Source organism: Typopeltis vanoorti, chromosome 5 (genome assembly GCF_054136105.1).
Source record: "Typopeltis vanoorti isolate ZY-2024b chromosome 5, IOZ_Tvanoo_1.0, whole genome shotgun sequence".
Classification (NCBI taxonomy): Eukaryota; Metazoa; Arthropoda; class Arachnida; order Uropygi; family Thelyphonidae; genus Typopeltis; species Typopeltis vanoorti.
The window spans coordinates 116,319,078-116,343,639 of record NC_143553.1 but is presented as its reverse complement, the minus strand read 5'-3'; the positions used below and the strand labels follow the sequence as shown (position 1 = coordinate 116,343,639).

Genomic DNA, 24,562 nt, shown 5'->3' with positions numbered 1-24,562 from the left:
GATAAGATATAAAGCTTGGTCCACGTTTGTCACAGGTTGCCTCGGGGTTGCACTACTTATTATGGTAGTGCTCAGCTTATTTCGCGATAAGGCAAGCCGATAATTTTTCAAAACACAGCTCACAGGCGAATGTAAATAGAAAGACCGAGGTAAGTGTTTCTACCGCTTTAGGATGCACGCGAAAGCAAGCAAATATAGGGGAGAAAGATTACTTAAAACAAAATGCTATTAATCAACATTTAGTCAGATTAAATTAGAAAGTTATTGCAATTCCAGAGAATGAATACTGGATAAATTTTGTTTGTCTGGTATTCTTTGTTATTGAATTTTCAGGGAATCATTTAATGTATTAAGGAGGATAATTACACATAATTTGCTTTTAAAGTTTCGTGACTTCAAAAGCAAATCACTACATAACTATTTCGGCAGTAACTGATAGTTTGTTAACATATATATTATATTTTTATTCTTAAAAAATTAAAGCAACATCAAAGAATCAGTTGAAAGCAAATTTATTTATTCAAGGTATCCAATTATCGATTACTTTACTTAAACCGATCTGCGCATGCTCAAAAATGTGCTACTAATGGAATCCAAAACTTAACTACAGCGAAATTAGTTGTGACGCAGTGGTGAGTTTTGAACGCAACACAAGGAAGGAGAGAAGCAGTAAATATCTGCCTGTCTTTTGCTTTTAAGATATATCGGAGAAAAAAATGTCCAGACGCCATTTAGAGACAGTACAACTTTTTCAACCCTACAAATATTACAGCAGTTTATATCTGCACATTATACATTAAAACTGGTTAGCCTTTATCGAATAATAGCTTATAATGCTCTTATAAGATTAGATCGCAGTATTAGAGAAATTTTAATTTCTCTAATACTGCGTTCTGTTTGCTGTGATCATTTTTAAAACTAATGCACAGATTATATTAAATTTTAAACGCATTAAATGTATTATTTATCTAACATACAAAAAAAAAAAGAAAGAAATTCTCTTCTGTGAGAACTGCATCAGCGCCATCTGTTTCTCGTGGGGACAACTATTATACATTTTTTTTATACTCAATTAAGTGAAATCAGGTAGATAAATGAGGAAAAGTGGGGAAATATTAAAATATGTTCAATATTATTGCACTTTGTCAACACTAACATTTGGGAGGAGCTAGATATTTTCAATTTTGTATTCATATTGGAAATAAAAGAAAGAAAAGTAAAAAAAAAAAAAAGAGTGCGGAAAGATAGTAAAGACTTGGCTAGTAAGGCCTTATTTGCTTCTTCTAGACATCGTGAGCACGTGTATAATAATTATATTCCTTGACACGAAAGAAGTATTTCGGTTCTTAAAATTTTAGAAATTAAATGAAATAACTCAAGAAGGATCCATAGGTTAATCCTCCCATTTATAGGATTACCCAGCTATGCGTTTCCAGAAAGAGAATCTTTCTACCTCCGGATGGGACTGACTAACTCAGTTTTAGTTGCAAAAGTCCTTATAAAACTTTTTGTCGTACTACGAAGGGAATTGAAACCCAGGTCTTTCCGATGATAGGAGATTGTCGCAAATGGCTGCGCTAAAGACGGATTGAAATACTCGATTTTATTATATTTTATTTTGGAGTATCGTGTCCCCAAAACTGAACTAAAATTAGAGATCTTTAAAGATGGCTTGGAAAGTCATGAAATCATCTAAGAACTTCCACCTTCCTTCTGTATTGAAACTAGGTGGAAGCTCTTCTGAAAGTTAATACTTTTGTTTAACAATTACCGCATATGTCAGCGTATAACACAATAATTTAAGTTACAAAAAATGGATGAAACAAGGGGTCATCGTATACCCCTGGGGAAAAATCCGAAGTTGAAGCTATTTTCAGATTCATGGTGAAGGTTTTTAATGTATATATGATGCACCAAGTGAGGACCATTTTATTAACTTTTTACTAATTAAGTAATTACTAATAATAAATAAATACTAATAAGCATATTGTAAATTGTTCAGAGTAACTGGAATTAGCATGTTAACGTGCTAATTCTAGTTACTCTGAAACTGGAATTAGCATGTTAACGTATTAATATAGTTTGTTTATAAATATTTATAAACAAACGTGATGTATTACGTGATTGTTTTATATTTGCACAGTGCTTTTACTTATATTCAACTAAAAGCAATGTATTAGAAGTCGTTACCGGCAAGTGTAAAATTTGTGGTTGTGTAATACGGCAAGTATATCAAAATATATACAGCTTGAAAGAAATTTTAAACTTTTTAGAGTCTTGTACGCCAGCATATACGGTATTTCAATAATAACATGAATATTAGAGCATTGTATAATGAATGACTTATAAATAACTAATGAAATTGCGAGAAATGCAATTAGAGAATGAGAATAGTGGAAACAGGTGAGAGACATAGAAAGGGATTTAGGAAAGCTGAGTGCTGTATACGAAAACAGAAAGAGGTAGAGAGAGAGATAATGGTCGAATAAAGCAGGTAAACAATCATAATTAGGAATATGAGAAATAAACAGGTAGTTAGACAGTGGAGTTAAAAAAAAAGAAGTAAGTGAGACAGAAAGAGAGAGAGAGAGAGAGAGAGAGAGAGAGAGAGAGAGAGAGGGGAAGGAAAGGTGAATGAAAGAGATAGCAGAGAGAGAGAGAGGGGGGGAAGTGAGTGAAAGAGATAGCACACACACACACACACATTATCTAGAGCATAATGCAGGGTATAATTACAATCTACAGAGTAATTAGACGCTCTCTCTGAGAGAGAAGCGAAAGAAGAGCGACATGCCATGGCTACTCACTCACTCACACAATGCTATCTGCGAATGAGCACTTTAATGTCTTTGTTAACTTCGCTAAACTACTAAACTATCGACTTCCGCCTCAAATGAAACAGAGATTGCCACACTTACATTGGACCCGAAAGAACATGCTACTAGCAATTCCTTCCCCCGTTTCATTGTCTGAACTGACGCACGTGTAGTTCGCATTGTCTCTTTCGCGATCCAAGCGTCTTCCAGGCCAAGCGGTCATGTTCCATCGCAGTACGCTGGAAACGGAAATGAACCTGTTGTTGACCACATCTTCCGGATATGTTATGGGACGGATAATGTACAGGTCGGAGTCCATGATACTTTCGCCATCCTTCAGCCACTCAATGTCACACAGAGGATCGCACTCCACGGTGCAGTTGACACTGATAAATGGAGCATCCCAAGCGGCGCCATGCTGGTCCGGTAGATCATTGATGAACATCCGAGGCGCTAGAGGAAGATACCAAAGTGTACCTTAGTCCATTAGGATTTGCACAAGATAATTAGCATCATTGAGTTACTAGTGTTGTGAGATTTAGCGGTAGGGGTGCTTCGAATGTTTCTATGTACGGTAATTAAAGCGTTAACAATACGCTAGTGTAAAACTACTCTTTAAAATTAACAATCTACGTTGACCGTGAAAATTCTTTCAAAAATGTGATAATTCAAGTCTAGAGTTCTGCAGCACCTTAGTTGACTGCTGAATAAACACTGAAGCACCCCTTACTGTGCTATATTATAAATAATACACATCATAAATAATACTGTGACATATATAATAGGAACAATGTACCGATATTATAGCACCTAGTCTAACAATATTAAAAATGTTCTTAATAATATAAGAATAGACACTATGCTCCAATAAGATATTTGGGGGGGGGGGAGGTGGGGATTCTTGAGGATATATCTGAGGAGAAAGTATCATCCTATGTGCTGTCTGTGAATATACATTGAAATGCTAAAATTATGTTGTACAAAAATTGAAGACAGCTGAAAATCTACCCTTTTGGCTGAGATAAACGGTTCTTGAGTTGACTCCACTAGTCCACGGAAAGTTTTCTGAGGTATTCTGGACCAACCAGATAGAAGAACGTCCCGGAGGTGGGCAACCTAGTGAGGCATTGGCATTGATCAGCAAATGTTGCATTGCACATAATCACAAATACTCGATGGGATGCAAATCAGGAGAATTAATCGGCCAAAGGAATGACAATGAATGCTTGGATATGCTCTTTGAACGATGCTTGCACAATGCGAATCTTGTTGTACATGGCATTGTCTTGCTGGAAGAGTCTAGACCCATTGGGCCACCAGGATACTTCCATCCAGATATTGCTCGATCCTAAACAATCCTCAAGTAATAATTACAGATGACGATGAGTTCAGTGAAGTCCACGAGAACAAGCTCAATACCAGGATACCGCAACCACAGCTGTGTCCACTCAGTCATGCATTCTGGTTGCAGGGGTGGTCATAATATTTTGCTTCGTCAGTGTATATTAAAATACTTGAAAAAATCTTTTATTGTTACCAACTTTCTCCTCAACTTAAATATTACTAAAAAAAACTAAAAATGTCATTAATTTGCATTAAATATGAGAAAATTCAAGACATAAATCATAAGCACTCCAAATAATTTTTTCCAAAAATTCTAGATCTCTGCTTTCTAAGAAATGTCGACTTTAATAAATATTCCTTAAACAGACAATTATTCTGAATTGAAAAAAAAAAAAAAAAACATTGATTGCAAAAATGATAGTCGACTTCGAAGCTATCGAGAATTTTGCGTATTTTCATTTAGGACGCGATATTTGTTTTCGACGTTAATCAACTTCACCTGGTAGAAGTCAATTTGGAACTCGTTGCGTTATTTCTTGTAATTTTATTGTTGTCAATGTCGGTCATTTTTCATGTACTTAATTTAAAGTATTAGTTTACATAACAGATTTCTTTGACGTGAATTTAGAACGAACTGGCTATAGTTCATTTATTTTATAGCAGTTTATAATTAGAGGGTAGTCAAATAAGAATATAAAATAGCCTCTATAGGTTATGCATCAAAACTTTCTTTGAGTAAATTCTTAGATAATTTAAAAGACAGAAACATTATAAGACGCTTTCTGTACTTTTTTTTTTTTTTTTGCGTGGTTGGCAAGAGCTAATCAAAGTGTATCCAGAGTTTGTCGTTAGTCAATTTGAGATTACATCGCTAGGTGGCGCACAGCAAGGTAAGTTACCATAGCAACATTTAGCGGTACAGAAGCGTGATGTCATTATTTTGATAAAGCAAATTAGAGAAAAATTTTTGCATGAATTATTGTTTATTGTCAATATGCTGGCTTGTATTTAAAAATCTTTAAAAATATATCAACAACTCTAGTAATACTAATAGACCAGAATTACTACTTTCTCCTCTCTTTACATAACTTACTTCCATTGGAAAGAGAGGAAAAAAGAAGACTCGAACACCATTTTGTTTCTTACCTATCAATCATAAAAATATTAAGGTTCTTTTGAAAAAAGGATTTCCCCGTGTGGTTGCTGGGATAAGAATAGCACCAATGTAGCTAATGCATGTCGTACGAGGCGACTAAAATTGGTACCCTTGGAGGGTAATGGATGGCAATGCTGTAGCCAATGAAGTTCTAACTGAGGCTCTGCTATTGCTGTTACTCTCTTGCCATGATGATCAGAGCTTTATACAGCTCAATAACACCTTCTCCTTACACTGTCCTCTACAGATAACGGGGAATATGAAAAGCATTCTTGCTTCGCCCCTTTAAGCCAGTCCTTATAAGGACTAAAAAAGGATTGCTCCCTGTGTGGTGGCAGGGCTAAGAATGGCGTCAGCGCAACCCCTGCATCTTCCGAAATCTCTTAGGCATTGAGAGAGCATTTTGAATCTCTGGGGAGGATATTCTTCGGCGTGACCCGTGAGGGGCCTTGTCGGTGGATGCTTTTCTCGGGAATATGAGCGGTTCTGCTCAGTGGTCGGAAACCAGTCACTGAATGGAACCAACGCTGAGTTGAATGGTCTTTCGGCTACTCGTAGGGAGATCGTCTTAATAATCCCACTGCAGCCCATGCATATCGTACGAGGCGACTAAAATGGGTACCTAGGGAGGGTAATGGAATGCAATTCTGTTGTCAATGAAGTTCTAATTGAGGCTCGGCTATTGCTGTTACCCTCCTGCCATGATCAGAGCTCAATAACGGGGAATATAAAAACTCAGATAACGGGGAATATGAAAGGCATTCTTGCTTCGGCCATTTAGCCAAAAAAAAAAAAAAAAGGATTGCAAATTACGAAGCAACGGATTACTTCAAACATAAAAGACCAAAAGCCATCTTAACTCCAATTCTGATGCTTAATCTCCAATCCCGCTCAGGGAAAGCAATTGGCTCATAAATATTTCCACTCACAGTTTCCCTATCAGATAGCGGGGAGTATGAAAAGCATTTTGCTCAGAAATGTTAATCGTTAAAAAAAGGATTATGGAAAATTTATGACATTCTTTTTTGTGAATATCGTTTGAATTTTTTTCTTAATCTTAAAATATGAGAGATAATATTTACCATTAATTGATCGATATTTTCCAATAGAATTCAGTCTAGGTAAGATAATTGTTTCTCCAAAATAATGCGTTTCATGTCTTTCTTATAAATTCTTGTTTTAATCAATTATATAAAGGAATATCCGAGTTGTTACTGATTAGTGTGAGAGAATTTTACAAAACTTCTGACCAATTTGCATAATCTTTTTCCAATCGTCACAAAAGAAGGAGAGCGAGAAAGAGATAGAATAAAAAATAAAAAAAAGTTGAGATTGAACATATAAATGCACCAGAGGGAGCCACTAACCAAATTACCAATACAGTATGACAAAAAAGAATTTAGGGTGGGTAGATGGGTGGGGGAACACACATTAATCCTCTCCTGATGCGCAGTTAAATATAAAATGTTGGAGAAGTAATTAAGAAAAGAAATACCATTTCTGTCTTGGAGACAAGCGACTTTGAAAAAAAAAAAAAAAAAAAGAAAGAAAGAAAGAAGGAAAAGAAATAAAGAATACAGAGCTGTGCTCAACTTGCTCTGGCAGAAGATTCATTCCCTTGCCAATGTAGAGCTGACTGCTTTCCCGGAAGTAGAAAGTCCGGCATAATCTTTATAATTCAAGTCGTCTTAATGATTTAATCAGTGGGTCTTAAGCAGATTTGAGATATAATGGAATTTGCATATGAATCAAACTTATCTGCATCGATAGCAAAGAGAGAGAGAGAGAGAGAGAGAGAGAAGGCATTTGGAAAAATTCTTAAGATAGCGCGAAAGTCCTGTGGGGTTAAAAGGATATTTAATTTCCGTATTCAAGATGGAATTTTTAATGATTCTTATCAAAGAAATGAGAATAATGTGAAAGAGTCTGAATATTTACCATGGGAATGGCCGATTCTCAAATATACCTAGTAATGTGATCAGTTAAACACCAGATGCCGACGCCAATGAAAGATTTATGTGTCTTCTCAAGTGTTTAGAGGTTCCTTTTTGAAGCTTTTCTATGGCATTTACTGCAAGATAGCGAATACTTGCAACAAAAGTAAGAGTTAAAAGGTTTACTTTGAAGTTCTGATTGCAGTTTTGTGCTATTTTATTGATAGCCATTTATTTATCTTCCGACAAAATCTAAGTTAATGGTTTGCAAGTACTCTGCTAATTGATACACGCCCATTGGCTAATGGTTTCTGTAAGATTTAGGAGGAATACGAAATTAATTTTAGCATCGACAGTTGAGGATAGTAATGCTTTCAATTTCATGAGTTCATTTATTTAATTACGTTACAAGCAGTATATTTACGGTAATCATTTATTCATTTCCTGTTTTCCAGTATTTTCGAAATATTTCTAAAGTGTTTAGAATGGAAATATAAATTTAGAACTATGTTCGATTATAAGTTGATTTGAATTTCTAAAGAAACTGAATCAGTTTTCACATAACAATAAATACTTTACGTGAAGTCCAAATTAACGAAGCATTTGAAAGAATTATGTTTTCATACGTTATTATAATAGTCTTGTGTATTGATCATAGTTTATTAACGTGTATTGGTTGTCGTGGTCGCCTTAGGAGGGCGCTATGATCGATTGCAGAAATGGAGAAGCGTATTTAAAAAAAAGAAAACTACTTATTCATTACTGAAAGCCAAGGGAAGTAATTAAACAACAAATTATGAAATGCCTGGCTCATTTTTAAATACAACTTTTACTTACTAATATTTTTGTCGTGCAATGTTTTTTTTTTTTTTTTTTTTGGCTAGATGGGTGAAACAAGAATTCTTTTCATATTCCCCGTTATCAACAGAAGAAAATGGATGGATGTGTTATTGAGCTATAAGCTCTGGTCTTGGTGGGGTAACAGAAATAGCCGAGCCTCAGTTAAAACTTCATTGGCTACAACATCGCCAACCATTGCCCTCTGGAATCGCCTGAACTAAACCCGTGCAACTTGTTTTGGGCTTCTATAGATGGGTAAAGCAAGAATGCTTTTCTTATTCCCCGTTATCTGTAGAAGAAAATGTATGTATGGGGTGTTATTGAGCTATTACCGCTGGTCGTGGCGAGGTAACGGCAATAGCCGAGCCTCAGTTAAAACTTTATTGGCTACAGCATTGCCATCCGTGCAACTTAAAAAAAAAACGAAACAAATTCGATAGATGGAACTGAGTCCTCGACTCTTTATCCCGTCATCTGATTGAGAAAATCTATGAATGGGATATTATTATTATTATTGGGCTATATAAGCTCTGATCATGGCAGGAGGGTAACAGCAATAGCCGAGCCTCAGTTAAAACTTCATTGGTTACAGCATTGCCATCCATAACCCTCCCTGGATACCCATTTTAGTGGCCTCTTACGACATGCATGGGCTGCAGTGGAGCTAATCTTATCCCGGCCACCACACGGGGGAGTGCAACTTACAACAACAACAATGTTACTGACTTAAAGCAAATGCTTTTCATATTCCCCCGTGTGGTGGCCGGGATCTGGTGAGGTAACTATGAGTGGGAAAAATTTATGAGCCTATTGCTCTCCCTGAGTGGGCTTGAAGATTAGTCATCAAAATTGAAATTTAAGATGGTTTTTGGTCTTTGTGTTTGAAATAATCTGTTGCATCTTAATTTGCAGCTAGTTGAATTAGTTTGTTAGGGTGCACAGATGCTTTTGAGAAGAATTTAGTTGCTATAGTCTGCATGAAAGTGTAAATATAGGGGACATTTGTGTCCCGATGAAGTTGCACAGTTCGTACGACAATGGTGCGTTTAGAATCATACGTAAACATTTATTTTGCACACGTCGTAATTTGAGAATATTAATATTAGCGGTATGGCTCCAAACCGGAGAAGCGTAGGTGACTATAGGACGAACCATCAATTTATACATAAGTAGTCTGATTCTGGTGTTCAGCTTACTGTTCCTGTTAATTAGAGGAGAGAGCTGGGCTATGGTTTTTGATGTCTTTACACAGTCTTGATATGGGAGCTGAAAGTCAGCTCCCATATCAAGAAGAGCGTAGCCGTGCTATTCTCCGGAAGATCAATGCTTTCTAAAGGAGACATCCTCCTATTTAATACAAAAATCCCAATGCTAACAGCTCAAATATCTTGGCATACCACTGGACAGAAAGTATGCCAAGATATTTGATCTGTTAGCATTGGGATTTTTGTATTAAATAGGAGGATGTCTCCTTTAGAAAGCATTGATCTTCTGGAGAATAGCACGGTTGCGCTCTTCTGAGGATTCACTTTGAGTCGTCATTTGGCAAAATATTGTTCGGTTAGCAGTAGGTTTTCCTGTAGTTTCTTGATGGCTAGATGCGGCTTCAAATATCTGGTTAATATCCCTGTATCATCTACGTATAGAGCTTTGATAGATGACAATGGGTTATCCGGGATATCACACATGTATATGGAAACAGAAACGCTGTGAGCTGAGAAAGTTTATGAGCTAATTGCTCGCCCTGAGTGAGCTAGGAGATTAATACTCAGTGTTGGGGTTTAGAATGGCTTTAGGTCTTTTGTGCTTAGAATAGTCCATTGCGTCATAATCAGCAGCCAGTTGGATCAGTCTGTTAGGGTGCACAGTTGCTTTTCAGAAGAATTTGATTGAAACTGCATGAAAGTGTAAATATAGGGGAGATTTGTGTCCCGATGCAGCTGGACAGTTCGGATGAACCATGGGGCGCCCAGGATCATTCTGAGACATTTGTTCTGGATACGTTGTAATTTGATAATATTCGCGTTTGAAGTATGACTCTAGGCCGGTGAAGCGTAGGTGAGTATTGGACGAACCATCAGTTTGTATATGAGAAGTTTGATTCTGGTGCTCAGCTTACTGTTTCTGTTTATTAGCTGGTAGAGCTGAGCTATGGCTTTTGATGTGTTGGCACAAAGATTGCTGATATATGAACTGAAGGCAGTTTTCTGTCTAGTATTACACCAAGATATTTGATCTCTGTTTTCGACGGAATTTTAGTGTTGAAAAGGAAAATATCTTCTTTAGAAAGCAGTGATCTTCTGGAGAACAGGACGGCTAGGCTCTTCAGGGATTCACTAGGAGTCGCCATTTGGAGAAATATTGGTCAATTTGCATAGGTTTTCTTGCAGTTTCTTGATGGCTAGGTGGGGCTTTAAAGATCTGGCTAATATCGCTGTATCTTCAGCGTATAGGGCTTTAATTGAAGATAATGGGTTGTGTGGTATATCATACAAGTATAAGGAGAATAGGACTGGTGCTAGTAAGGACCCTTGTGGAACTCCAGCCAAGATGTGTTTTTGTGTCGAGACTACTCCACACAACCTGACTTGCATGCGCCTATCGTAGAGGTATGCCTTTATAAGTTGGATGATTCCGATTGGTACGCCAGATAATATTAGTTTGTATAGCAAACCATAATGCCAAACCTTGTCAAATGCACTGGCTATGTCAAGGAAAACAGCCCCAGTGCATTGACGCCAGTTAAAACCTGTGATGATGTGTTCTACCAATCTGTGTATTTGTTGCGTGGTGCTATGGAACTGTCGGAAGCCAAACTTCTCCTCAGGCAGGATATTTAATCGGAGTACTGAATCTTGAAGTCTGGTAAGAATTACCTTCTCGGCAATTTTGCCGAGATTAGAGATGAGGCTGATTTGTCTGTAATTTTTTAGGCAAACTGGGATCTTTTCCAGGTTTATGAATTGGTATTATGTACTCCAGTTTCCAGTAGGAAGGGAAATATTTATAGTGAAGGATGGAGTTGATTATATTTGTTAGATGTACAATAGCTTTACGTGATAGAAGTTTTATAACTTTGTTGGCGATACCATCGGGTCCAGGAGGAGCCTTTTTATTCTTGAATTTCTGAATAATAGCATATATTTCAGCAGGTGAGGTGGGTGCAATTTGAGTGGAATGTGTGAGAGCAGAATTGAGCTAATATTTGACGTTACGGTGGATCTTGTATATATGACTAATATCAAGGTGGTCGTATGCATGTTTGCATTGTTTTTCAAGATGATTTGCTATTGCTTCAACTTTATCAGCATCAGTGTGGATGAGACGTGAATCTGTTTGGAGGGTGGGGGGAAGAGGTTTATTTCTGTTTTTAATATTTCGGATAAGATTCCATATGGAGTGGTTGTCAGTGGAGATGGAGGTCAGTTTTTCTTCCCGGAGTTGAGTTCTATGTGCTGCGAGGGCATCTCTCACTGCAGAGTTGAACCTGTTCAAGATCCGTTTATCTTGTGGCGCCCTGGTGTTGTGGTATCTTTTTCTAGCCTTATTTTTTTCTCTAATCAGATTCATAGTATCTTCAGGCAAGTGGTTGGATTTGCAGGTAGTTGCAGGGGTAGTAACTGCTGCACAGGCTGCTGTAATCTGTTCTGTTAGATTTTTAACAGCTGTTTCAATGTCCTCTTTTGATTTAATGATGGGAACAGGACCAATATATTTTGGAAGTGCCTTGGAGAGCCTTTCCCAAGGAATGAATGAGTGAAGGGGTGGGGGGGATAATTTTCCAAGATTTCCTAATTTTAACCGTATTGGGTTGTGGTCTGATGATAGATCGTTAATCGTCATTAAATTGTATTGGACTCTGATGTGCTGTAATATGGCTATGTCCAATATATCAGCCCTACCATAAGTGTTGTGATGGGTGGGATCAGCAGGACCTATTACAAGAAGGTTGTTGAAACCAGCATAGTTCTGTAGTATCTATCCATTTTTGTTGGTGGAATGGCTATTCCAGGTAGAATTCTTGGCATTTAAATCATCAGCCACAATGGTAGGCTCTCCGGTATCAAATAAGGCGTTCAAACCCGAGAGCAATAATGATTTTTGTGGGGGTAGGTATGCTTCAAAGAGTTTTAATTTCCGACAGAACTCGTGAGAATCTCAATGCCGGTGACCACAAGGTTGGTGGTAGGAGGGATGTTTGTGAAGTGATCAGAGATGAAATTTTTAATGAAAATTGCCTTGCCTCCACCTCTGTGGGTTAATCTATCAGTTCTGTACAGTACAATTGGTATCCACAAATTTTGGGATTGTCTGAAGGTCTTAGGTGCGTCTCATTTAGTAAAAGGACATCTGGCTGATGTCTTTGGACAAAATTTTGAAGTTCTAGAATCTTATTTCTCATGCCACTCGCATTCCATGCAATGATTTCTAGAGATTCTAGTTTTAGTTTGTTACCATTCATTAGTGAGCGCTGAAATGATGGCTTGGATGTCCTTTAGAAATCTGTTAGTAGAACTTTGTGAAGGATTGGATCTGCTAAAATCTAACAGCATATTTGCCAAGGAAGAGGTAATGATAGCTGTCAGATTTGGGTGTGATGCTGACTGTTCCAGGGAGGATGTCTATTTAGGGCGAGTTACATACGCATATGTCCTAGACTGCTGATTTTGAGTTGTTCTTTTTTGGGAACTCAGTTTTCAGTAGATGGGCTTCTGAGTCTTTGTTCTGAATTATAGGAGGCTGTGAAGTAGTCGCTAATGTAGGTGTGCTAAGAGAGAAAGAGTATGTTCCTTCTTCAGATTTTCTATTGCGTGGATTATGCAAGCATCCTCTGTAGTTGGTAGTGTGAGGACCGCCACAGTTGGCACATTTGGCAGGGGTAGATTTTGGCTTAGTGTAGGTATTTGTTGGGTGACCGACCCCCCACTTCAGGCATTTAAACTCAGCCCTACACATTTTCTGGGCATGACCAAACTTTTGACATCTATGGCATTGCCCAGTTGAAGCTCTTTTTCTTAACGGTTCTGTAGAGATTTTCAATCCACAGATGGTCGTCAGGTCAAAATGTGTTTGTAGGTCTGACTGATCTCAATCATCACTGTGGCATTGGAGTCTTGTCTATCCTAGTCATTCTGCTGACCTTTACTGGTGGTAAATCATTCTGGCGCAAATCTGCAGTGATTTCTTCTGTAGAAACATCTTCAGATACACCTCTAATCACTACCTTGAGATTTTTTTCTGAACCAAGTGAGAATGTATGATACTGAATACCCCTAGTATTTAATTCAAATGTTAACCGACGATAGTCCATCACAGTCCTGGGGTGAATTTTAACACCGTCTGTGACATTCTTTGCATGGTTGTAAGAGATCTGTAAGTTGTTCATTGTAGTCCTTAGTGACATCCATTTATTCTTTTCACGCAGAATAATCGGGGGGATCTTTTCCCTTGAGGAGGTAGGAGAGTCTAGGACAGGGCCATCTTCTTCCATTTCATCTGAATTTGGAGGTGCAGAGGCTGACGTTTTGCGCTTTTTGAGAGCGCGAACCTCCTGATAATCAAAGTGGTCTGTAAGGGGATTATCATTAGCAGTTGTTGCTGTTTCGCTAGCGCTGTCTTGAAGAAGTTCTAAGAGTTGAGAGTCATCTATATCAACTTCTTTTATTTCATGAACTACCACTTTTACTGGCCATTTAGCGTGAAGCAAATTGCCTATATGTTTGAATATTGCCAGGAGCTGCTTAAATTAAGTTCTTCGTATGGTGCATCCATGGTTAGACCCAAGCCATGTTCTGTAGCGCAGGACATGACTTTTCCTTTCCACGATAATAAGTAGACAGTTTCTAATGAAGTAATGGTACAATGAAACAATGGCGAAACTAATGGCAGTAGGCCTACCGTATCGCCGTTGTTTTGAAAATTGGTTGACTTACCTACTCAGCTGATTCTTTGGACCAGTTTGAAAACCAAAACGATTGACTACTGTAATACTATTTACTGTTAGTAAATATACTCATTAACTTTCTTGGATCACATTTTATAATTATCAAAATCACGAATCATATATATGATTTACTTACTTTTTTAGGTGGGTAATTATAACTTAGTTCTTAAAAGAACTGGGAGATGGACTGAGTCCTTGACTCTTTATCCCGTCGTCTGAATGAAGAAAATCTGTGTGGATGAGATGTTATTGAGCTAAAAAGCTCTAGTCATGGCTTGGTAACGGCCTCAGTTAAAACTTCATTGGCTACAGCATTGCCATTTGTTACCCTGGAAGTCCTAAAAAGGACTTTTTCACCGCTAGCTCATTCTTACCTAATTATAACTTATTGGATTGAGTAATTAATTAAAGCTCTGATCATGGCAGGAGGGTAACAGCAATAGCCGTGCCTCAGTTAGAACTTCATTGGCTACAGCATTGCCATCCATTACCCTCCAAGGGTATTGGATTGAATGAATCAATCACCGACTATGTAAGTAAAGGTGAAATCTCAAAAATACGGACGATCTCTAGGCCACTCCATAGTGGGCGAAAGACCGTCCTAATCTCAGCGTTGGTTCCACTCAGTGACGGGCTCCCCGACCACTGAGCAGAACCGCTCAAATTCTGAGGAAAATAATTCACCGACAAAGCCCCTCAGCGGGCCGTGCCGGAGACTCAAAGTGTCCCCTTAGGGCAAAACCTAAGAGAGCGAACTCATTAACCCAGGATAACAGCAACAGCCGAACCTCAGTTATACTTCATTGGTTCAGCATTGCCATCCGTTACCCTATATGTATGGGCATCTCATATAAAACCAATCACCGCATCTCACGGTTGATTGATTCTTCCCATCAAGCCCTATACTCAATTTAGTTCTTAAAGTTCTTAAAAGAACTGGGCGATGGACTGAGTCCTTGACTCTTTATCCCGTCATCTGAATGAATAAAATCTGTGTGGATGGAGAGTTATTGAGCTAAAAAGCTCTAGTCATGGCTGGGTAACGGCAATAGCCGAGCCTCAGTTAAAACTTCATTGGCTACAGCATTGCCGTTTGTTACCCTGGGAGTCCTAAAAAGGACTTTTTCTATTTCATACTCAATTTACTTTTTTAGCTAGGCATAATGTACGAAATGTATATTAATATTTAAAAGGTGTATTAATAATATTAGTTATATGATCCAAATTTTTTAACATTTAAAACATAATAAGAAGGATTTTATTTTTGTATTTAATTTTACTTCTTATTCCATATGAATATTTACTTTTTTAGAGTATACATTTTTATATATTTTTGTACATTTTTAAAGCATATATTTTTAAAAGTCTGCGCGGTTAGCCTAGTAGTTATGTGCTTCGCAACCATATCCTGAGGTCGGAGTGTCCTAAGTTCGATTCCCGTTGACGACGTGAGGAGCTTAAGGATCTTCCTCAGCTATAGCCAAGTTAGCTGGGTTTTGGGCGTGGACAGCAGGGTTTTTCCTCTCAGTTTATCTGGGGTTTTTCATCCCGTAAGCAGGCAAACCGTCCCCGTTGCACGGAGGTTTGTTTAGTTGGTTGAGAGATAGAGGGTAACGGATGGCAATGCTGTAGCCAATGAAGTTTAACTGAGGCTGAGCTATTGCCGTTACCCCGACACGAAGCAGGCAAACTGGCCCGTGAACACACACACACACACACATACACGGATTACAGTCATGAATATCGCCCTTAAGGGATGCAGCAGAGGAGTGGAGAACCGGCCGTATTAATTTGCCAGTAACCCCCCTCATTAGGACAGAACTCAACCCTCCTAAGGGACGGATGAGAAGGATAGGATTTTTAAGAAGGATGAAAGCATTCCTTGTATCATCACTGACAATATTCTCGTATGACCTACTTGAAGTCCAAGTAGTACAAGAGATATTGAAGAAAAGAGTGAGAAATGTTAAAAAAAAAGTTGAGGCATATAAACAGATAATGGAGTAGTTATGAATTACTAGCAGTGTTGAACATTTTATACGGAGATCAAGAGGTCGTGATCATTGGAGATTCAGGCGTGCTGCTTACAAAAACTCCTAACCAGAGAACAAAAAGAGAAAGAATAAAAAACGTGTCTTACATTCAAGAATGAAGAAAAAATAGACATACATATTTTCCAATTAGTTGACTAATTCCTTTCATTAATTACATTTACTGAAAAATTATTACATAAAGAAAATCACCATCTAAAACCTAATTTAATATACGAAAGTAGGTTAATCAATAAAGTATTAGTCTGTGACCTTCCTTAGAGATCGGGGAAGAGGAGAGTTTCAGTGTGTGCTTGAGAATGGCTATTTCTCCCACTTTAGTTGATATGGAGTGAAGTGAGAGAGAGAGAGAGAGAGAGTTGATCATCACATTCATTACCCTCTCTCTCTCTCTCTCTCTCTCTCTCTCTTTCTCTCTCTCCAACAAGCAATGGGAGAACTAGTCAATAACAGTAAAATGTTGACGATGCCACAAAGTCGGCACAACCGTTAATTAGAAGCATAGCTATTTACCTTGTATACTGCCTTAGAATCACAACAAATTACGATATTAATGTTGGGCCTTTAATGAACTTGCAAGGCGCAAGAGAAGTAACCAAGATGATTAACCACCAATAGCATCTGGATGTGACATTAGATGCTTTGCTGATGACTACAGAAGAATGGAGGGAGTTTAGTGAAGCGTAAAAATTAAGGACAGAGGACAGTGGAGAGGGAATAGCAAACCAATATTTATCTTCTATAAATGGCCCTCACTATTCGAATTCTTCTAACAAAGTAAAAAAATAAAAAATAAACTTCAAATAATAAGATTCTTTGTATCGTTGTTCTTGTAGATTTTTTGCTAAATCCATTGTTAGTATTTTGTCATTATAATCAATAACTGCAAAAAAAAATATCATTAAGGAGTTCTAATGTAAGTCGTTTACGTATTGAGATGCAAACGCATAACAATAATGATAAGAAAAAAATATGATTAATGTTCATAGACATGATCAGGTATAATTACAATACATGCTATTTATTTACATAATCGTTATTATTTTAATGCATGTAGTACTGTAAATTTTAATGACTGCTTAGATTTGTAATAAGTTATGCAACTATACATTTGCGCTAGGCGCAACAATCTCTGTACTTTAGCTTTTATTGCAGCGCATATTTCTCCGGGTATTTTAATTCAGAAATTAAATTACAGCTGTCTGCATTTTTATAATAAATATTGAATCGCATTGTCTATTTGTAAGTATGTAGGCAGCAAGAATGAATTGTTAACCTTTTCGATAATGTTTTCATTATCTGCTGCAATTGGCTCGCATTCAGAGTTTATAAATGAGCATGCGCTGACACGTCACAGCCAATGTTGCTTTCCATAACTCGTTGAGTTAATCTGAATACAATACTTGTATTTGCGAAACTCTCTGCGGTCTCTTGGTAAGTGTGAAATTAGCAACGCATGACCAATGTAATCTAATAGTTTCAAAATACTTGGGTTGCCGATTCAATTTTTCTTATTTACAGTGGGGAAGGGGGGGGGGATAGGTAATCACTTCGTACAAGAAAGTACGTTGCTGTTAGAAAAATTGCAACAGGAGTTATTCATCCGTGGGCAAAGAGCATTGCAGTGCGACTGTTGGCAGGGCAAATAATCAGCGGGCAAGGTGACCTGCAGTCGAAAATTGCAACGGCGTCTTCCATATGCTAATTTCCCTGGCGCATTTCTACTAATTTGTTTTTTTTTTTAAACTGGCTTTGTTGATTAGAAAAGGATCTAATTAACAGTAGTAGAATATGGGCAATAAGATAACTTTAGCGTCACCAATTAACAGCAACGCATAACAGCGCACGCGCACGCACACACACAAGCACGCACGCACGCATACACGCAAACACACATGCCTGAAATGATGAGGAGATAAAAGGAAGATGAATATGGACGTGGAATATGTAGTCAGATACAGATCCAGATGGCATTTCAGCAATGTGTTCTTAGGGGACCAGCTGCTAATGAGTGCTGAAATCTGGCAAACAAGTCTCCCATATATAACATCACTCTCTCTCTCTCTCTCTCTCTCTGTGTGTGTGTGTGTGTGTGTGTGTGTGTGTGTGTGTGTGTGTGTGTGTGTGTGTGTGTGTGTGTGTGTGTGTGTGTGTGTGTGTGTTCTTTCCGTTCACTTTATCTTCGATTTCAGTTATCATGTTGTTGTTTCACTCTTTCGTTTCTTTCTATTTATATTTTTTACTCTATTATATATTATTATGTTTCACGGACCGTGAGCATCACTCTTTGTGCATGCCAACTCTGTATGTGTGTTTTTAGGCTGGTTTATCTAATTTATGTGAGGGGAAACTCAAGTTTTTAAAACCACCAGTTCATTTTTCTGAACTTTTTTTTCTCCTTTATTTCTTCCTTCTTTTTTTTCTCCTTTATTTCTTCCTTCTTTTTTTTTCCCAGAGTAATTTTTAATAGCCACTTTACTTCTGAAAACCACTCACCCAATTTTAACTATTTTGCAACTATCCTTTACTTATGCCGTATAGTAAGCCAGCGTGCGAAGTCACTCTGTTTACTGGATGCCTGAAGTGGCATGACAACGCCCCCTGTCTCCAAATGTTTATAATTCCATTTAGGAAAAAAATGACTGGTAATTAGAACAATCACGAACCATCCTCCACTAATTATTTATCTTCTCAGAAGAATATCATAACTCTTAACCATTCTTCGACCAATCTAGATCTTTTCTCTCATTTGTGCTTCTAACTATACAGTAGACATTATTCTGGTTAAATTCCGAATCAGGGCATAATTTCTTTTAGAGGCTATGGTGTGACATTTCCACAGTAATGTGCTATTTCTGTTATTACACAAATTCCAAATTATACGGCCTTAGTAAATTAACACAGCCATCATTTTTGTTTTGACTACTATTCTCTGCCTTAGATACTTCAATGCCTCGCAGCTAAAACAATTGTTATGGGTATGAAGACTTTAATTTCGATTCTGCGTTGCATCTTGACCTTGTATATAAGCCTATGCTCTTCGAAAAATCTCTCAAGTCTGTTCACGATAAGAATCAAGCATACCCTAACTATTTTTAAATTATCCAGTTTCATTTGGTTTGTTTCTTTGTATATAAAATTAAACTGACAATATTTGAAATTGTTATAATTCTTGATCACCCAGATTAATGCATAACTAACTCTTATTTAGAAGCATTGGTCAAGTGTTAATAAACTATTTAATCACCAACTAGTTTCGCCGGCAAAGTAAATTACAAGCTAGACGTTAACTGACAATTCTAATTCAATAACAAAATAGTATTGAGCGTGAAACAATACACGTGTCGCGGATACATGATTTACTTGTTGAGAAACATTTTGTAGTTGGCGCTGAAGTTCATTTCATGTGTGTTTAGTGATCTGATTAAGGTCTTCCATATATCAGGTAGGATTAAATCTTGGTTCCTGTTGAGGTTTTGTGTGGAACGGGCGTCTGTAGCTGCTTCTTTGAAGATTCTGGAACGGTAGTTTTCTTCTATATATAAGGCATATAACTTTTATTCCATTCAATAATGTGGTTGGTTGTAGAGAAGTGGGAAGAAAGGCCAGATATATCTTGTCTGTTGTTTCTTACATAACCGGTGTGTTCCCTTTGTCTCATTTAAACTGACAATAGTTACAAGCTACCAGCGGGTCTAAAGCTATTTTTAAAGTGAAATGTAGGAATTATCTTGTCTTACACAAATACAGTGGATTTTGTGATCTTTTGCTACAGTAATGTCGCATTTTTTGCATGCACTTCAACATTGTGTACGTACAAACTCAATATTTTTTATTTTATTTTCTATGTTATTATTTAAATAATTATTGAGATCGTTTCGAGTCAAAAAGATCATTATTATATGATATCTTTTATTCTTCTACCTAATTAAAAATCACACTAATCTAATAAGTTTTTCGGCTATTTCATCGCCAACTTAGTTTACTTCGTTTTCTTCTGACTTTTACAAGTAATTTGTAAATTTTCTCTCGAGTTGCATACCAAAAGTGATGCTGATGGATGGATCTTTATCATCAAGCTTTCCAACTAATACTGGAGTACCACATTGCTGCATTCTTTCACGTACTCTGTTCCTTTCACATATCAACTCTGTTCTCTAGTTAACTGCAATTCTAAACCAAATATGGTTAAGAAATTCAAATTGAAGTCAAATGGAATTGCATCAAATCGCACTCCTTTTTCTCATTACAAAAAGCCCATCATACTATACCAACAAACAAACTTTACAGAAGATTTAGAATTCTACTACCCTAAATTCATTTCTGCTCTCCAGATCATTCGTGTTGCTAATTTCGGTAGCATTTTCCAATAAATTTCTGTCTCTGTGATAAAAGACTTCTATTTCTTTCTTGGCAAAAACAGGTACTGTGTCCTCAGCATCTACAAAAGTAAGTTTTCTATTTCGCAAATCCATCCAATCAAAGAATATTTTAACCCATGTACAAGATGAACAAGAAGTATCTCTCTCTCTCTCTACTCACCATTAAGTCCACTCAATTAGTCCATTGTCATTCACGGAGACATTCGGTTTTTGCTGCTACATATCTTCGCTGAAGAAGTTTCCATGGTCAAAGTTCATCATGTTTAACATTATAAATTCCTCACATCACAACACATTAAACCATGTGCATAAATCATTTATCAAAACAATTTTCCCCTCTTCGTTTATCTTCTCAACTTTTCCAAACAACTTTCCTTACTTTGTATTTCCTAAAAAATTACACCCCTCAGATATTTATATTATAATGATAATAACATTCTTCTCTCCCCCTATTCTTAGTTGAATTTTGATCACGCACTATTGCTCCAAAAAAAAAAAAAAAAAGATTTAATCCAGCAAATCGTGCCGTTCAATCCCTCATGTGTGTTTATCTTGTCCACATGAAAGAACGAAGGTCTATCATTTATAAGGAAACACTCACTACAGCCAAGGGAGTAGGCTAGTGTGATGTGGCGTGCCCAGAGCAATGGCAATTTATAGCAGTCGCTGTAGTGTGTGGTTATTTGTCACCTCTACAGTATGTACTTTGTTGGCGGGATCACGTGAATGGTGGACACATTTACACTCTTTTTCAATCAACACCAGCTAAAGGTCTAACATTAAAGCTCTCCTCTGTGCCATTACACCTATCACTTCCCGGTGCACCTTTGGGGACTTTAAACATACTTTGCACTGTGGTTAGGGAACGAACTTTCCAGAAGTTGTTTATACTGTTGCTTAGCAGCTAAAGACCACAGAGTAACAAACAGGAACGGTCTCTAGAGAGTGTATAGAGACCTGGGATGATGGTTCGATGACATTTTCTTTATACAACAATAGCTTTTGTTTCTATTGAGAAACAAAAAAAAATGCTTCTATGAGCTACGTCTTTGTAGTCAGCAGACTGTTAATTTAGTGATGGTTGGAAGCTCACGGGATTTAGGAGACTGAAGAGCGATGGGGAAAGGATGGTTTGATTAGAGTGCTTGTGGGAGAATGACCGAGTAGCAACAAGTGAAAAGATCAGGCCAAAAATAAAAACAACTGTTGGTTGACAGAACAATGCAAATTAATTAGAGTGAAAGCATAACAGGAACCAACTCATCTCCCAGATAGAGTCGAGGAATATCGAAATTCTTAAATTATTTCTACCCCATTAACTTCGACGGTATCCCTAAAGTTTTTTTTTTATTTACTTGATTATTATGTATCGATTATACTTTGTGTAAAGAAAAAAAAAAGATTCCTGTAAGAGCATCTTTATCAAAGTTGTTGAAAGATGGTGTTATGGAGCAATGTAAATAGGATCAGAAAAAACCTACTAACTTCATAATAGCATATAAAAATTGTACCCAAAAGAAACGTATTGTGTAATTAATTCATTCATTAATTATTAACTGATGTGCGAAGCTTAATCTTTCTAAATAAAATTTAGAAAGTCTCACTTTCATTACAATCTGTTTCTGAAATTACAGGCAAAACAAGCAGAGATGCAACTGTGAATTCTCATGGAGAAAGATCGTGCAATTCAAAGGAGGTACCGAAGCGTGCATTAGACAAGCTAATTCCAAATTTAAGGACTGCAAGTCACGAAATATGGTGATATTCTATTTTTTTTTTAAGCTAGGCTTGAAAACAATCGTAACAGTTACTCATATCACAGTACCAAATTTCATTCATTAAAAATACATAAATAAAATGAAAGAAAAAAGTATATTTCAGTACGGAATTAGCTTGCAATTTTTATATTTTTGTATTCAGTATGAAGTCACGCCTAAACCTTTTAAGTATTAGAAAATATTCTCCAAAGATTAGATATATTTTGGATAGAGTCTCTAGATACAATCACCTTCTGTTCTGCTTTCATTTTGTCTCGTAATCCTTCTAGATAAAATAATAACATAATTTCCTATATTTCATAACATTCTTTTCAAAAAGGAATTTTTGATATAGATTTTTTATTTAGGATTTAATTTTAGACGATAATAAACTGTTGAATGTTCTGTAGATAAAAAAATCTCAAAATCCCTTTTGTATACAAAGACCTCAAAGAAAATAAACTTTAGATTAGCTTTGTGAACAAATGACCATGATATAATTTATCTGCGACAAGATCATTAGCTCCTCTTTCTAAAACTAGTTAAAAATAAATTAAAACTTGTACTCACCTTTTGGATCCAGGAAAAAATATCCTTTGGGACCCGTACCAACTCGATTGACAGCTGCGCAAGAATAGTTCCCTCTGGTGAGTAATTGTACAGGTTCGGTAGTGAAATTTTCACTGGTTTCATATAATTCTACTCCATCTTTTTCCCACCTGTAAGCTTCTGCTGGGGGTTGGCCAGGATCATCCACATCGCATTGTAACATGGTCTCCTCACCTTTTTCTGGATAGTCGCTGAGTAATTTTATTTCTGCAGGTCCGGGTAGAACTATAAATGAAAACGAATGAAATGTATTCAGATATTCAATTGAAAACAATCGAATTAGACAGAATAATGACAATCTCTGCATTTACCTGTTTCTGAAAACCACTGAATTTGAGAAAGAAAAAAAAACTAAAGATTTTAATGAAACCCCAGACTCAAAGCGATCTTACACACGATTACTTTCACACGGAGATTAAAGAGGGTACTGACTCAAAGAAAATCCACTTCATTTGCATACTGAAATTAATTTTAAACGCTCGATTTGTAGTTGAATATTGATTGGACCATAAGCTGAACTCTCCTTCAACTTAATACTGTTTAATACTCGCAGAAATTTCATTTTAATGTCCCAATGCTTTAAGCCAGAGTCATTCGCTATGGAAAATACAGCACATTAAAGTTCCATTAAGACTAACTTGCATGAAAACAGGATAATAGTATTAATTAGGGATGTTTGGTGGGTTACCAAAGGAATCGGAACTTGATTGCAGGTTAGCTTCGATGTAAAATACGTATTGAATGTTACTAAAATAAATTTCAATGAAAAATGAATAAGTTAATCACTTTAGATTATCAAAATTTTCACGTAAGCTAATATTACATATAAAATATGCTGCTAGTTTGATTTGCTTTTCTATTTTTTTCAAGAATTCAAAGATACATGTGATACATTTTAATTAATAAGTATAATTTATTCAAAATCTTTTAAAGAGAAATCCACATTTTTTAAATGTGTACTTTTTTGGATCGTTGGAATGATATATATAGAATGGTGTATTATCGCAAAATTTAAAAAAATGCATTGTATTTTTAATTGTTCTGATTATAATAAAAATTGTTAATGTTTTGAAATGCCACAAATTATTATAAAATCTATTAAACAAAACATGTATTTATTGGCTATTTTTCTGATTTCTCTATATGGATAGTGAGGCCTCTGGTTTTCAGAAACGTATGTAAAGTTTGAAGGCAGTGAGATGACCAAGACATTAAGTAAAAGTAAACTTTATATGCCATTAAATAGAAGGATTATTTATTATAAATTTGTTTCTCTAAAGCAAAATATGACTAACGTTAGGATGGGACTCTTTTTTAATTTAATATTTATTTATTTATGGTATAAAGAAGAAATTTCACCGAGTAAAATTCCTGGTTGTGACTTAGTGAATCATTTTTAATTGTTTACTGTAACTTCCATTTTAAATGAAAAACTGCCAAATTTAAAATCATCCCGTGTATATTTTGATCATTCCCACAACCTATTACCGTAGAGAAATATTACGTTGAGAAGATTATTATTATTAGAGTCCTTATAAGGACTGGCTTAAAGGGGCGAAGCAAGAATGCTTTTCATCTTCCCCGTTATCTGTATCTGTAGAGGACAGTGTAGGGATAAGGTTATTGAGCTATTAAAGCTCTGATCATGGCAAGAGGGTAACAGCAATAGCCGAGCCTCAGTTAGAACTTCATTGGCTACAGCATTGCCATCCATTACCCTCCAAGGGTA

General features: G+C 36.6%; 1 protein-coding gene across 3 annotated transcripts in view; it reads right to left on the bottom strand.

Annotated features, from left to right (window-relative positions):
- The window catches only part of LOC150106743 (hemicentin-2-like), a 487,441-nt gene that overhangs the window by 101,402 nt on the left and 361,477 nt on the right, over nt 1-24,562 (bottom strand). For all 3 annotated transcript variants that reach the window (XM_090393310.1, XM_090393308.1, XM_090393309.1), the window contains exons 7-8: nt 22,795-23,058; nt 2,919-3,269 (exon numbers count right to left, since the gene is read on the bottom strand). In XM_090393310.1, the coding sequence (XP_090249436.1) occupies nt 2,919-3,269; nt 22,795-23,058 (615 nt within the window). The remainder of the gene's footprint in view (nt 1-2,918; nt 3,270-22,794; nt 23,059-24,562) is intronic.